Raw genomic sequence first — 16,315 nt, 5'->3', positions numbered from 1 at the left:
ACCGCCAGCTATACGTCAAATCGGGTACTTCTGGAACTACCCACGTACATGTATAACTTTCTAAATGACCTTTTAGTTCCGAACCAATTAGAACGATCAAGAAATGCTTTATACGCTTAGGGCATCTCTACGTATATTTTATGGACTGAAAGAAGAAGGTAAGACAGCCTCCGAAATATAGTAGTATAATATAGTCTTAATGGATAGGTAAGAGACGGTAAGTCTAAATATTTAATTTGGATGATATGCTCAATGCAATCCATTTTTAATAAAACTACTTACCTGTTTCGGAGTAAGCATATTATCGAGCAACATGTCTTGCTGACAAAGTTCTTCGGGGTTTTGAAGACATCGCTCGAGAACCCACTCTTGACTGCAAATTTGTTGAAGAACATGCTGAGCGAATTCTGACAATCCTGCATTTTCCATTCCACTCCCAGCACACCCCGTTACAGACCTAGAAAATCAGTTTGTTTAAACAGACACATCAAGAATATTTGTGCAAAGAGATATTTTTGATTTGGATAATTTATAGGTAATTTTAGATTAACTGAATCTTATATACATATATATATATATATATATATATATATATATATATATATATATATAAAACAGACTTGTTTTCTCTTGGTTGGTTTTGGACTTAAATTTCATTATTATTTTATTTGAAAAATGAAATTCTATTTTTTTCAACGCTCCAGGAATAACAGAATAGCAGATATTATCCTGGAAATGCATAAACCACTAAGTTAAATTTTGATGTTGTGGTTTCCAACGGGAAATGCATTGTACGGAAAATGAGGTTGTAGCAACTACAGGAATTTTGTCATCATTGACAGTGGATAATCAAATTAAGAAACATAGGGAAAATAATGAAATCCGGAAAACGGATATTCTTCCTATCTCTACGTCGCTATGACATCCTACTTATGTTCTGATACTCAAGTTCATAACCAATCACGAATAAACATGTCAAAGGAATCACCATAAACTCCGCCTAATCATACTATTCGATCCCCCCTTTCTTACCATTTACATGTGACTGACTGTTATGTTCCGGCCAACACCCTATCCGAAAAATATACAAGAAAAATTTACAAAATTCGAGGGCGACTCTCCAACTACCAGCAGCCGAGGTTTTATCCTCGTGGGACGTCACCTTATAGGAGGTAAATATGTCTTTGACTTTGCTATTGACTAAGTTGCTATAATCGTAACTTCTTTCCCCTAGACAACATTAATCTTGTCATGGCTCAAATAATAGTTTAAATTTTCTCAGAGTCATGACTTACAAAATTTCAAGATACAAATACTAGAACAGGTGCCACTTGGCACACAAATATTGCTAATCGTATTGCTTTAGAGGATCTTTTGAATTATAAAGAATGAGCTATATCCTTTTTTAAATGTTGTTTCGTTTTATTTAAGTCATCTTATTCATTGTCGGTTATTGTTTTTCGTTTTCTTTTAATATTTTTTGTTTTTATTTTATTTTAATAAATAATCATTAATAGTAATCTGCATTTGTTCTGTTATGTTCTGTTCTCCCTAAGCCTTAAAGACCTGAGGTAAATAAATTTTCTTTGAAACATCTCCGATCTGAGATTTCTCAGGTTCGTGACTCTTGGGATTGTTCAGGGTACTAATGGCGGTTGCCTATTTTACCCCAGACAACCTAAAAAGTCGTTTCATTTGAATAACAGCAAAATATATTGTATCTAAATTTTGTTGATCTATAGCAAAATCAATTACCGTTTGTACACGTACACAGTATTTTATTTATTTATTTATTTATTTTTTATTTACGAACTTAATTCCAGATACAGCTGAACGCCAGTTTACACTAGAACACATTTAATAATAATAATAATAATAATAATAATAATAATAATAATAATAATAATAATAATAATAATAACACTTACATAATAACAAGAAAGGTTGACAATAGCTGACTAAAGTTTATCCACTAAAATGACATCGCAGTGCAAAATTATATGCAGCTTCAGAATTAAGTAAATCTACAGGTGTACGTAACAATTCATTGTAAATTTAGGAAATCTGTGGAACAGAGAACGCTGAGCTATTGACAGTCTAGGTCGTACTATATGAAAAAGATCTGTGTTACGTGTTTGTCTAGATGGAATTCGGAAATACAATTCTGAAAGTAGCATTCCTGACCTGAGCTGACCGTGTTTGAGATCACTGATTTTGTGATGAGTGTCAGGTAGTTGAATATTTAGTGTTTGTAACAGTTCGTGTTTTGTCACTGCACGTGTGCAAGGTACTCTAAAACATACTATTGCAACGAAGAAGTTTAGAACTGAATTTAGCCGGGATAGGTTTGTAGGAGCTGCCGTTGTCCAGACAAGTGATCAATATTTCATTGTAGTGGAAGTTATTGCCCTGTAAAACGTCACAGACGTCCTAGTATGCACATCGATTGCTAAGTGGTAGTGTTTCTATGCTCTGTGAAAGTTAGTTTTCAACGTAACTCCGAAATTTTTGTAACTATTGACTCTCGTGGTGGGCGAATCAATTATGTTATATGAGGTGTATACAATATTTTTCTTTCGGGAAAATGTTATGAATCTACTCTTACCGGGATTCACTTTTAGAAGCCATGTGTTACCCCAGGAGGAAATATTATTTATGTCAATTTGAAGTACCTCTGAATCTTCTATACTGTTCACTTCTCTGAAGATTTTGCAGTGGTCTGCAAATAACATAATTCTGTTGGAAGTTGAAGCAACTAGTCAGGTTATTTATGTATAATATGAATAAGTGGTCCAAGTACACTTCCTTGCGCTACTCTGAATGTTACAGTGCTAGAGCGTTCACCTCTGGTGCTTGGGGTCTCGGGTTCAAACCCTGCTCCCGCCAAGTGAACTTTGTGGTGGACAAACACCGTGTGCGTGGGTTTTCTCGGGGTTCTCCCGTTTTCTCCCACTTTCTTCATTTCATTCATCTCTCATTATCACCGTCTCCTTTAGTCTAACTGGCATAACCGTGGGACGTAAAACTCAAAAATTTCATTTCATTTCATTTCTGAATGTTACAGGTAGAGGGTTAGAAATCAAACCGCCAAGATGACTCTCTGTCTGCGACCTTGTAGGCAGCTATTCAACAAAGATATGAGTGGCCCATGAATGCCGAGTCTATTGGAGATTTTGTAAATTAGATAAGAATGGTTAATGGAATCGAAGGCTTTAGATAAATCAAAATAGATGGTGTCAAGCTGTGCATTGTTGGAAACACTATTTACAGCATGACTAAATATGTTACTACGAAGTACCTATTGTAATTAGTTTTGTGTGTCATGAAGATAAATAAATACACTGCTTGAATAAAGAAGTAATGCGCTGTTGATTCAGGAAGCCAGGAGTAGTTGCATTACGACTTATGAACTGATACTTATCAACAGCAAGCGTGTGTTATCTGGCTGTCCAGAGTTCTGAACAGCTTTTAGCACAATTATTATTATAAGCTACCTATCCAGCAAGTCATAACATCCAAAGCCACTACTAACCCTGTATTCTTTGTTTCCTCGATAGCAGTACAATTTGGGTACAGTTTGATGTAGCTTAAAGAAAGGGATATTCTCTTCTATCTTATAGAAATACCTACTCAAATCGTTGCGGTCATTCCCATGTTATTCCCCCACGTATTGTAAGCTATGCTGACCACTACACAGTGTATTCAAGAAAAATGTCAAACTCATCACTCAAAAGTGAAAGGTTGAATTTCACGAAGTTTGAGAACCAGTATCAATTCGAATGTTAGAATTTTCCTTTTAATGACATCAAAATAGCGTTTTTTTTTTTTAAATTTCTTTCTTGTAACTTTGGATCTAATAAGACTAGAATCTAAGTAAGAACGGATTAAGATCATAACATTCTGCTACTCCTCTTTTTATTCTGTGTTGATTCAAGCGCCACCCGTGAAGGCACTGTTTTCAATTCTGGGTCAAATCATTATCCCTTTTCCTGGAGAATCCAAATGTGCAATGAGAAATGGGGGGTTCCCATCTAAAATTTTACTTACCCCCTGTACCTCCGAAAGGTTGAGGATAGATCATTGGATAGCTTTTTCACAACTATTTAACACGTGTTTTTGTTTGTTTTGCTGATTTATATATTTTACGATATATTGGACCGTTTTGGGACTTTTCCGCACCCTATATATATATATATATATATATATATATATATATATATATATATACAGGGTGGGCCATTTTAATTAATCCACGGAAATATCTAAAAAATGATATAACATAGAAGAAATGTTTGAAGTACACGTTATATATTGCTAAGGGGGAAAACCATTTCCGCCAAAAGTACCCCTCCCCACCCCCCAGAAATGGGGGTAACGGGGGGTAACTTTGAAATGTCAAATGGGAACATGGGTCGAGTAATACCTCGTTCGAAAGGTCTTGGAAAACTAAGTAACGCTGTACCAAAATTTGTTTCATATGGAGCACCAGTTTCAAAATGGCCGCCATGATATAGTTCGGAAACTCCAGTAGCCGTAGTATGAAAACCATGGGAGGTAGATGAATGGAACAAAATTGAAATACGTAAATATCATAGGGCATATCGAATGATGTGACCCCTGCGATCTCAGCGTCTTTCCTGAAGGGATCTTCTGAGCTAACTTCAAAATTTCAATGTCCGACCGGACAACGGTTCGGGCGTACGCTTGACCTACCCAATGCTGTTTGGAAGGCAGACTTTAGGGATAGAGAATTAGTGCACTCAGTTAATGCGGATTGCCACAGTCAAGGGCGCCCATAAGGGGGGCAAGGGGGGCTCTCGCCCCCTAGAGGAAATTGTGCTTCGAAATATCGAAAATTCAATAGAATTTTTAGAATAGCTACAGCAAAATTTGAAACTATATTTGAAATGTCGCTTTTTCTTGCCTCCCTTGGAAACCACAACATGGGCGCCCTTGGCCACAGTTACATTTTGATTAACTATTAGCACTCATGTCATATTGTGAGCTTGAGGGACGAAACAGTGTGTACGTATATCCCCTGTCACTGAATGGCTGTCAAGGTTGGGTGATGTCACGGTGAATGACCTAGAAGAATCCCCCTCGAGAGACAATGGCGGTACCGTAAACCCACCCGCTCTGAGACTTTCTCTCCAACTGCAGGGGGCGGTTGGTAAACATCCACAAGCTATGCACATTTGTCATCTGAATGCTCAGTCTCTTTTGAAGAAAATACACGAATTCAAAGCTGCTTTTAACTCCTTAAACATGCATGCCATCTTAATATCGGAAAGCTGGATGAAACCATCGTTGAGTAACGCTTTGATCAAACTCCCAAACTATCAACTTTTGAGAATCGATCGCACGGGGAAGGGGGCAGGAGGAGTATGTGCGTATCTACGAAACGACCTAAAAGTGAAAGTGGTGAGTCAATCGCCTAATATTTATACATGCGAGAGTGAATTCCTTATATTAGAAGTGAATTTAAACCACCAAAAGGTGCTCTTAGCAGTGGTGTATAGACCACCTAAAGCAAAATTTGACAACTTCCTAAACGAGATATCTAAATATATTCCCGTATACCAACATATCATGGTTTGTGGGGACACAAACTATGATTTACTTTCGATGAAAGATGAGTGTAAAAAGTACAAAGAATCCCTTCTCTCACTTAACCTTTCACTGTGTGCGTTGAAGGCAACGCACCATACAATAAATAGTGAAAGCCTCCTAGATCATATTATAACTGCAGACCCCTCTAGAATTGTCAGTCATGGGCAATTTCCTGCCCCCGGTTTTTCACGTCATGATTTAATATACGCTAGCTATTCACTAAAAGTTCCTAAATATAGACCTAAAATTTCCACTTTTAGAAATTTAAAACACATAAATGATGAAGCATTAGATAGGGACGCAGCGCAAATACCCTGGAATGACATCCTAATTATACCTTCCACTGAAGGCAAGCTAGAATTATTTAATAGCTTTATTCACACTCTCCTCAATAAACATGCACCTAAAACTGCTAACCCATGGATCACACCAGACATTTTGCAGCTCATGAAAGAACGGGACTTGGCATATCAGAAATTTAAATGGTCCAAGAAAATTAATCCTAGTGGTTCTGCGAATACTTTTGAAGAATATAGAATCCTCAGAAATAAATGTACACAAAAAGCTCGAACTGCTAAAATTAGATTTGCGGCTGATCTATGCACTCAAAGCAATAACCCCAAATACCTTTGGAATAAGTTACGCATGTTCGGTATAGGAAACCGTCAGACTGACGTACAATCTATACACATTCCGCTTAACGAACTAAACGATCACTTTGCTCAGGTCCCAACTATAGACGGTGTTACAAAAGAATCTACTTTGAAAAACATACGCGAAAACCCAAGCATTCACGAAAAAATTAAATTTAGAACGGTTTCTGTCCCAGAAATAGAGGTAGCTCTGAAAAAAAAATACATCCAATTCAATAGGGGCTGATGACATCCCATTACAATTCCTTAAGAAGATCACGAGATATATTCTGTTCCCTTTAATGGACATATGCAATTCCTCCCTACTTTCGGGTTGTTTTCCTAGCCAGTGGAAATTTTCTCTCATTCATCCCCTCAAGAAAATTGCACAACCAATAACGGCGAACGATTATAGACCAATAAATGTGACGCAGTGTATTTCGAAAGTTTTGGAGCATATTGTATTAAATCAAATGTCAGATTTTATAACTTCCCATGATCTCTTATGTCCATATCAGTCTGGTTTTAAAAAAGGACACTCCACACATACGGCTCTTATAAAAATTACAGATGACATTAGAGAAAGCATAGACAAGAAACAACTCACAATACTTTTACTTTTAGATTTCACTAAAGCATTCCAGTCGGTCGATCAGGAAATTCTTTTAACAAAACTTAAGTCATTCTTTCATTTCACAGATACGTCGGTTAAATGGTTTCGTTCGTACATTCAAAATAGATATCAGCGTGTTTCTGTTCTGGACAATCAAAGTTCATGGACAACAGTGCACTGTGGAGTTAGTCAAGGAACAGTCTTAGCACCGATCCTGTTCTCTATATACATAAATGACTTGTCTCAACAAATTCGCCACCTTAAATATCACTTATATGCAGATGATGTACAAGTATATACTTCGACAGATCTTGGAGACATAAATGACACTATCTCACTCATAAATTTAGACCTGGAACGCATAAGTGCCTGGGCCCAATCTAATAATTTATATCTAAATCCCAATAAATCTAAATGTATCATAATTGGTTCGAGAAATATCCTTTCCAGACTGCAGAGCACTGAGCTTCCTAAAATTACATTAAATGGCTCACATATAGCGTTTGATGAAAAAGTGAAAAATCTTGGCCTCATATTTGATCAGAATCTTCTGTGGGCAGATCATATAAATCATGTATGCAAAAAGGCGTTTGGTGCACTGCACTCTCTATACCATTTGAAAAATATGTTGCCTTATCCAATTAAGGCATCTATAGTACAAAGCCTCGTACTATCACATATTGATTATTGCATTGGAGCTTGTGGCAATGTAAATAAAGAAGCGCTAAGAAAGTTACAGAGGGTTCAGAATGCATGCGTTCGGTTTGTTTTTAATCTCAAACGTTCTGATCACTTGACGCCTTTTTTTAATGAATTGGGCTGGTTAAACATCCAAGCTCGCTACATATACCAATCAATGACAATTTTATTTAAAGTTTTGAAATTTGGTGTGCCTATATATCTTTACAATAAACTGCAGTATGTTAGAGATAGCCACAATCGTGATACTCGCTCTAGCAGATCAACACTGTTGTCGATACCTCGTCATAATACGAATCAAATGGCTAATTCATTCACAATCTCTGGTATTAGAGAATGGAACAGACTTCCACCAGATGTAAGGAATTCACCCTCAATTGCGACATTCAAAAGAAATTTGAAGCAATATCTGATAGCCTTAGCCAATGTACACCAATCTCGGGAATGATGTTCTTTTTTCTTTCTTTCTTTCTTTCTTTCTTTCTTTCTTCACAAAGATGAGCAGTAGCAACCAAATGTAAACAGAAACTTGAGGTATGTATCTATAATACTAGGTTTGTGGGAAGGTATGGGGGAGGGGGGAATGTAAGGTAGTATACTTTTAAGAATATATATATCGTTCTGTGTATGCTGTATGTATAGTTTTCTTGTTTTTATGATAAATAGTATGAGGATATGGGGGGATGGGGTATGTAAGGGAGTATATTCGTGTGTAGGGGTATATATGTGTGTATATACATATGCATTAATGTAGTAATTGTAATCTTTATGGATTAGTTGACAATGGTAGTATGTATATCTTGTATACATTTTAGTTGGTTGAGTGTAAGAAAAGGCAAATATAGCCTTAACTCTGCCGTTAAATAAATAAATAAATAAATCCCCGAAATGCTTTCCGAATAACCAGCACGCATTGCATAAAAGTTTCTGTGGCGACGGAGATTAGCAAATTCACACGTTTGTAAGTTCCAGCAACAGCATTATTCGACAACTTCTTTCGTATAACGTTCCTTCTGTTTCCGCATCAAATCATACTTAGCCATACAGATATGCGTTACCATTCAAAAAAAAAAAAAAAAAAAAAAATCACCTTTTTATAGTCACTACAGCGTCATCCTTACAAACAAATGTTTCAACCATACCATACCTATTTGTAAGGTAGCCTTAATTTGCGAATTAAAGTAGAGTTCTGATTTGAACTTTCACTGTTACTTTCCACCCCGCTCACATACAGAGCACAGGAAAAGATTATTTTGCAGGACTTGGATATCTCTCTATACATTATGGCAATTTTACTCTAACATTTTTATCTCTGTTGTATCATTCTCGAGCCTTGGAACGTCTCCGTGGTTTTCCTATTTAATTTTCGTTATTTTCATTTATCTCTACCCGTATTCATACTATGGGCACTAGACGTTTTCTTAGACACATTCACCATGTCTTGGCGATCATTTTGAAAACGGTGTCTCATGTCGAAAATATTCTTACAGAAGCTGTTTGATATTCATTTGTCTATGTAACATGATGTTACTCGCTTCAAGTTGCTATTTGAAATTTTCAAGTTGGCCCCGGATACCTTTCAGTGGAGTCACCTAGACAACACCTCTCGATGTGCCTTACGTCAGTTACCTACTCCAGTTTTTCTTCTGTTGATTTATCTCCAATCGCTTTCATACTACGGATGCTAAACCTTTTCTCTGACACTGATACTATGTTTCGGCGGCCCTTTGAGAACACTGCCATTTCACCTCAATCGTTTCCTCCTGCAAGATGTTTGATTTTGCAAGATTTATCGAACGAGGTACCACTCGACTCATGTTACTATTTGAAATCTTGAAGTTAGCCCCCAAGACCCCTTCAGGGAGGCCACTGGGATCACAGGGACCACACTATTCGATATGCCCTATGATATTTACGTATTTCAATTTTGTTCCATTCATTTACCTCCCATGGTTTTCATACTACGGCTACTGGAGTTTCCAAACTATATCATGGCGGCCATTTTGAAACTGGTGCTCCATATGAAACAAATTTTGGTACAGCGTTACTTAGTTTTCCAAGACCTTTCGAACGAGGTATTACTCGACCCATGTTCCCATTTGACATTTCAAAGTTACCCCCCGTTACCCCCATTTCTGGGGGGTGGGGAGGGGTACTTTTGGCGGAAATGGTTTTCCCCCTTAGCAATATATAACGTGTACTTCAAACATTTCTTCTATGTTTTATCATTTTTTAGATATTTCCGTGGATTAATTAAAATGGCCCACCCTGTATATACAGACTGTTCCATAATTCGTGTTATTTTCTACAGCGCTGGGAGAAGATGAAGTATATACACTATTAATGTAAAATTTGGCACTCTTATTGAGAAATATCTGAATTTTTCGAATTTCTAGAGAAAATAAGAGAAAATTGCTGTTTAGCCCCCCTTTTAGGGGTGTAAACACGAAAGTTCATTTTCCTTATGGGAGATTCAATGTTAAATTTTAGAAGCAGTTTTCTCCAATAATTATTTGTGAAGATTTTGGAGCAAATGACTTGTATTTGTTACAAAATGCTAAAACAATCATTCACAAAGCTAGTAAAGCCGTCTCAAACATTATTTTGCGAAGGTCCCCCTTTTGGGGGGCAAGGGGCGTAAAAAGGTGGTGGGTGATATGTTACCAAAATCCCAAAATTTATTTTCGGAATGCCAGTAAGCGTGAGATTAATCACAAATGTCACAGAATTAATGCTCCAATGTCCTTACATGCAAGAGTGACTGATAATGGGGCTACAGCCCCCTTTCAAAAATTAAAAAAAAATCACCATAAATATCCTTAGTAGGGACATACGAGAAGAAGGTATTTTTGTTAATTAATGTGAAATATGGTGTCATTGTGTCAAATGAGTATGCGGTTTTCAAATCTGGAATGTTATTTTGATGATAACGAACCGCCTTAGGGGGGCACAGGGGGCGAAGCACTCAATGATGGATCTTTATAAAAATTTAAAATTTTGTTCCGGAAATGCCAGTGAGCGTCAGATTTTTCACCACTGTCACAGAATTAATATTCTAATGCTCCTTGCATGTGCCAGTGACTTATATGGGGCTATAGCTCCCTCTCAAAAATAAAAAAAAACACCATAAATATTCTTAGTACGGACATACGGAAAGAAGGAACTTTTTGTCTATTAATGTGTAATTTGGCGTCGTTGTAGCACAAAGATATGAGTTTTTCCCATCTGAAATGTTATTTTAGTAACCACTGCCTTAGGGGGGCACAGGGGGCGAAGCATCAGATGATAGACCTTTATAAAAATTCAAAATTTTGTTCCGGAAATGCGAGTGAGGGTCAGATTAATCACAAATGTCACAGAATTAATATTCCAATGCTCCTTGCATGTCTCAGTGACTGATATGGGGCTACAGCCTCCCTTCCAATAATCATATTAAAAATTCACCATAAATATCCTTAGCAGGAACATACCGGAAGAAACTATTTTTTTAATCAATTAAGTTAAATTTGGTGTTATTGTGCTAAAAAGGTATGTGTCCTTTAATATGGGGTGTTACTTTGGTACCGCACCGCCTTAGGGGGCACAGGGGGCAAAACATAAAATGATGGATGTTTATAAATATTCCAAATTTTATTCTGGAAATGCCAGTGAGCATCAGATTAATCATAAATTTCGCAGAATTAATATTCCGATGTTTTTTGCATGTGCCAGTGATTGATATGGGGCTAAGGCCCCTTCCAAAAAATCACATAAAAAATAACCATAAATATTTTAGCAGGGACATCCGAGAAACTATTATTTCTTGTCAAATTAATGTAAAATAATTTGTTATATTAGTAAAAAGGTACGCGTTTTTGAAATATAGAATGTTATTTTGGTGACACCGGATTAGGAGGGCACAGGGTGCGCAGCATAAGCATTTGAATCTTTATAAAAGAAATCCAAATTTTATTCTGGAAGTGTGAATGAGTATCAGGTTAATCACAAATGACACAGAATTAAGATTCCGATGCTCTTTGCATGTGCCAGTGATTGATGTGGGGCTACAGCCCCCTTCCATAAAACACGATAAATATCCTTAACAGGGACACACCGGTAGAAGCTATTTTTTTAAATCAAGTAATGTGAAATTTGGCACTGGCGTTTTTTTTTTTTTAATTCGGTATAATTTTGATAACGCACCACCTTTAGCGGCAAAGGGGGCGAAGCATAAGATTGTGGATCTTTATGAAAATTCCAAATTTTATTTTGAAAATGCTAATGAGCGTGAGATTTGTCACAAATGTCACAGAATTAATATTCCGATGCTCTTTGCATGTCCCAGTGACTTATATGGGCTACAGCCCCCTTCCAAAAATCACAAAAATTCACAATAAATATGTCATAATTAATATGTAAGTTGTCATTATAGCAAAACAAAAAAAATATACAATAAACCTGGAAATTACTGTAAATGAATAACTTCTGTCAGTGTAACTGATTATGCATATAGCTTTGTTGTTATAGTGTCACTGGAATATAATCAAAGGATTTTATATTTTTTAAAAATCAATTAGGGCTCTTTTTATAGCAGAAAATCTCACACACAAATCAATCAAGTTCTACAAACTTAAGCAGAACAATCTCGAAATAGAACACAAAATGACAATGGAAAACGAAGCAGGAACAAAAAAAAAAAAAAAAAAAAAAAATCTTAATGAAAAGTAAGATCTTAAAAATTAAAAGTGAGCTTTAAGTTTCAATATTGTTTGCTTTATTCGTAAAAAGAAAAAGCATGTATTTTCATTACTTCTTACACAATAACCGTATTATCCAACTTTCAATATAACAACTTACTCGTAGGTACTGCAGACGTAATACACACGGACACACGGTTGTAATAGAAACAAATGTTTCCCGAGGAATAAGAATCAGTTGCTGGAAATTATTCTTTGTTGAAAACAACTCTTTTTGGCTCTACTATCAGTAATTGTTTAAAAAGATCATTAACCTAAGTGTAAAACCCATAAAATCAACTTACTTTTATTCGGCATGCCCTCCTGAACGAGCAAGACATAAATTAATGCGATTACTAAAGAAACTGTGAACACGTTCTCCAACATATCTGGAGTGATCATCTCTATACTGTGGACAATCCTCTGTTTCAAGTCCTCTACACTGTTACATGATTTTTGGTAGACAATTTGTTTTAGGAATTCCCACAAGAAAAAATCCCATGGTGTAAGATCTGGACTTCTTGGTGGCCATTCGACACTTGACCCCTAGAAATAATCCGTTTTATAAATTTCTCTCTCAAAAGATTTATAGTCATATTTGAGCGATGCGCTGGCGCTCCATCTTGCATAAACCATAATTCATCACTTTGACCTAAATTTAAACGATCAAGTTCAGCAAATACTTTTTCTCTTAGTAGCTTTTGGTATGATGACGTTGTTACATTTTCATCGAAAAAAGAAAGGTCCTATCACCTCAGTCGCAGTTATATCACACCAAACCATTATTCCTCGTTTGTCCATTGACACTTCTGATCTCACGCTCGGCTGTATCGATGACCAATATCTTGCATGTGATGAGGACACAGAACCATTTAAGAAGAATTTTGCTTCATCGGAAAACATAACTTGAAATAAGAACATAGGGTTTTCATTTAACTTCTCGATAAACCAGTAACAGAAATAAACACGATCACCATAATCACTTGCACACAATTCAGAAACCATTCGGACCTTGTATGGTTTTACCATCAAGTTTCTTAAAATTCTTTGTAGCGTAGTTTTCTTAATATTTAAGCCTAAGCTTCGACGAGCAAGGGATTTCCGCGGTGAACTAGTAACAGATAACAACACCTGTCTTTTTGTTTCTTCTGTAGATACACTTGGAAATCTTCCTGCACTTTTTCTAGATGCAAGATGGGCAGTGTGAAAACAATTGCTGCGGAACTGTTTACGTACAAACAGTGAATTTGCATATCGTGTACTTTTAATCCGAGTTCTTTAACTATACGAGATCTTGTTGCACTTGCAGATTTTTCTGATAAAATGTACCATTCAATTACATTAGCACGCTGATCCTGAGTTAAAGACTGCATGATCGAAGGACACTACAGTATGAATGCACTCTTAAAGTATACTGGAAACGACAAGTAATTATCAAATGATTAAGCCAGTCTATTCCCGAGATTCACCTACTATGTAATGTCCATTTCCGAAGAAGTCAATCTAACCCAGGTGTTGATTACAGACACGAAATACTATTGAACTGTCAACACGTTAACTCGTAAATCGTTGGTGTATTGCGATAAGAAAAGGTCTGAAACTGTTGTCAGCACACATGAACAAGAAGTTGAGTTAGGAATTAGAGGGTGTTTTATAAACAAACGTTTGTTGACATTGCTTAAAATCAGCAACAAATGATTCGGACGTGTTCCAGTGCTTCTTAAACACACATCTCTTAGCATGCATTCTGAATAGGCCAGAGAGAAGCATGGAAGATAATAAAACAAAGTGGTGTGGTTCTTTAAATGATCTTGGGACCGGGAAGGGGGAATTGAATCACTAAAGTGGTCGCTGGCACATGGAGGTAGCTTCTAAGCATTAATTTTGGTATATTTCCAAATATTTTGACGCTCACGGGAAATAATGAAAAGTTTGAATTTTTCTTACTGCCTATCTTCCCCAATTTGGAGGTTTGGCGTAATAAAACTAGAAACGCATGTACCATCATAGATGAAAGGGGAGAAAGAAGAGGAATGGTATCGTATTTTCTACCTAAAACTGCTAATTTACAGCAAAATTCGTATAAATATACAGCAAACTGCTTTCCGCATTTTACATTGAAACTCCAGTTAGGCCAATCAAATTTTGAGTTGGCGCCACTAATAGAGATCAACACATGACCATTATCATATTGTCGCTTTAGCTCTTTTTCTAAACAAACATTTTTCGACAATAATGCCAAATTTCACTTTAATAATGACAAATATTTACCTTCTGCCAGTAGGTCCTTGCGTATAAGGACATTCATTATGAATTTCTATTGTTTTATGAAAGGGGATTGTAGCCTAATATCAGTCACTGGTACAGTCCGCAGCAAAGAAACCTGCAACATGAGCATATATGTTTATTGTGAAACGACGAAGTCTTTTGTTCCAAAATAAGTGTGCAGGGGAGGACGCCGAGGTTTCTCCTGGCGTGATTCATGCCACTTAGACGTTATGTTGATTCCCTGTGCTGTTAGTCGTAGTTTCACAATAAACTTACATGCTCATGTTGCAGGTTCTTTGCTGCGGATTGTACATGGAAATAGCATAGGAGCATTAATTCTGTGAGCCTTGCAATTAATTTCATGCTCATTGGCACTACCAAAATAAAATTTGGAATTTTTATACTTAAGGCCCCTGTGCCCTAGAAAGCCAAAAATTACCAACCGCGCTCTTTGTCACCTGTTACCAAAATAAATTTTCAGATTTGGAAAATACATAACTTTTTATTACAATAATGCCAAATTTCACATTAATCGACCAATAGAAAAAAAAAAGCTTCTTCTGGTATGTCCCTGTTAAGGATATTTATCGTGATTTTTGGTGATTTGTGAAAGGTGGCTGTAGCACCACATCAATCACTGGCACATGCAAGGAGCATCGGAATATTAATTCTGTGTCATTTGTGATTAATATAATGCTCATTCACACTTCCAGAATAAAATTTGAAATTTTTATAAACATCCATCATTTTATGTTTCGCCCCCTGTGCCCCCCCCTAAGGCGGTGCGATATCAAAATAGCATTCCAGATTTGAACAACGCATACTCTTTTGATACAATTACGCCTAATTTTACATTAATTTTAAAAAATACCTTCTTCTCGTATGTCTGTACTAAGGATATTTATGGTGTTTTTTTTATTTTTGAAAGGGGGCTATAGCCCCATATAAGTCACTGGCACATGCAAAGGGCATTAGAATATTAATTATGTGACAGTGGTGAAAAATCTGACGCTCACTGGCATTTCCGGAACAAAATTTTGAATTTTTATAAAGATCCGTCATCGAATACTTCGCCCCCTATGCCCCCCTAAGGCGCTGCGCTATCAAAATAACATTCCAGATTTGAAAAACGCATACTCTTTTGATACAATGACGAATAATTTTACATTAATTTAAGAAAAAATACCTCACTGGCATTTCCGGAACAAAATTTTGAATTTTTATAAAGATCCATCATTGAGTGCTTCGCCCCCTGTGCCCCCCTAAGGCGGTTCGTTATCATCAAAATAACATTCCAGATTTGAAAACCGCATACTCATTTGACACAATGACACCATATTTCACATTAATTAACAAAAATACCTTCTTCTCGTATGTCCCTACTAAGGATATTTATGGTGATTTTTTTTTATTTTTGAAAGGGGGCTGTAGCCCCATTATCAGTCACTCTTGCATGTAAGGACATTGGAGCATTAATTCTGTGACATTTGTGATTAATCTCACGCTTACTGGCATTCCGAAAATAAATTTTGGGATTTTGGTAACATATCACCCACCACCTTTTTACGCCCCTTGCCCCCCAAAAGGGGGACCTTCGCAAAATAATGTTTGAGACGGCTTTACTAGCTTTGTGAATGATTGTTTTAGCATTTTGTAACAAATACAAGTCATTTGCTCCAAAATCTTCACAAATAATTATTGGAGAAAACTGCTTCTAAAATTTAACATTGAATCTCCCATAAGGAAAATGAACTTTCGTGTTTACACCCCTAAAAGGG

At 36.4% G+C, this 16,315-nt stretch overlaps 1 protein-coding gene across 2 annotated transcripts in view; it reads right to left on the bottom strand.

The window, feature by feature from the left end:
* The window catches only part of kto (mediator complex subunit kohtalo), a 212,389-nt gene that overhangs the window by 59,015 nt on the left and 137,059 nt on the right, over window positions 1-16,315 (bottom strand). For both annotated transcript variants that reach the window (XM_081769676.1, XM_081769675.1), the window contains exon 26: window positions 283-457. In XM_081769676.1, coding sequence (XP_081625802.1) covers window positions 283-457 — 175 coding nt within the window. The remainder of the gene's footprint in view (window positions 1-282; window positions 458-16,315) is intronic.

The sequence above is a fragment of the Thermobia domestica genome, chromosome 8 (assembly GCF_964235325.1).
Source record: "Thermobia domestica chromosome 8, izTheDome1.hap1.1, whole genome shotgun sequence".
Classification (NCBI taxonomy): domain Eukaryota; kingdom Metazoa; phylum Arthropoda; class Insecta; order Zygentoma; family Lepismatidae; genus Thermobia; species Thermobia domestica.
Note: the sequence above shows the minus strand (reverse complement) of the source record. Positions and strands in the feature narration are given on the sequence as shown.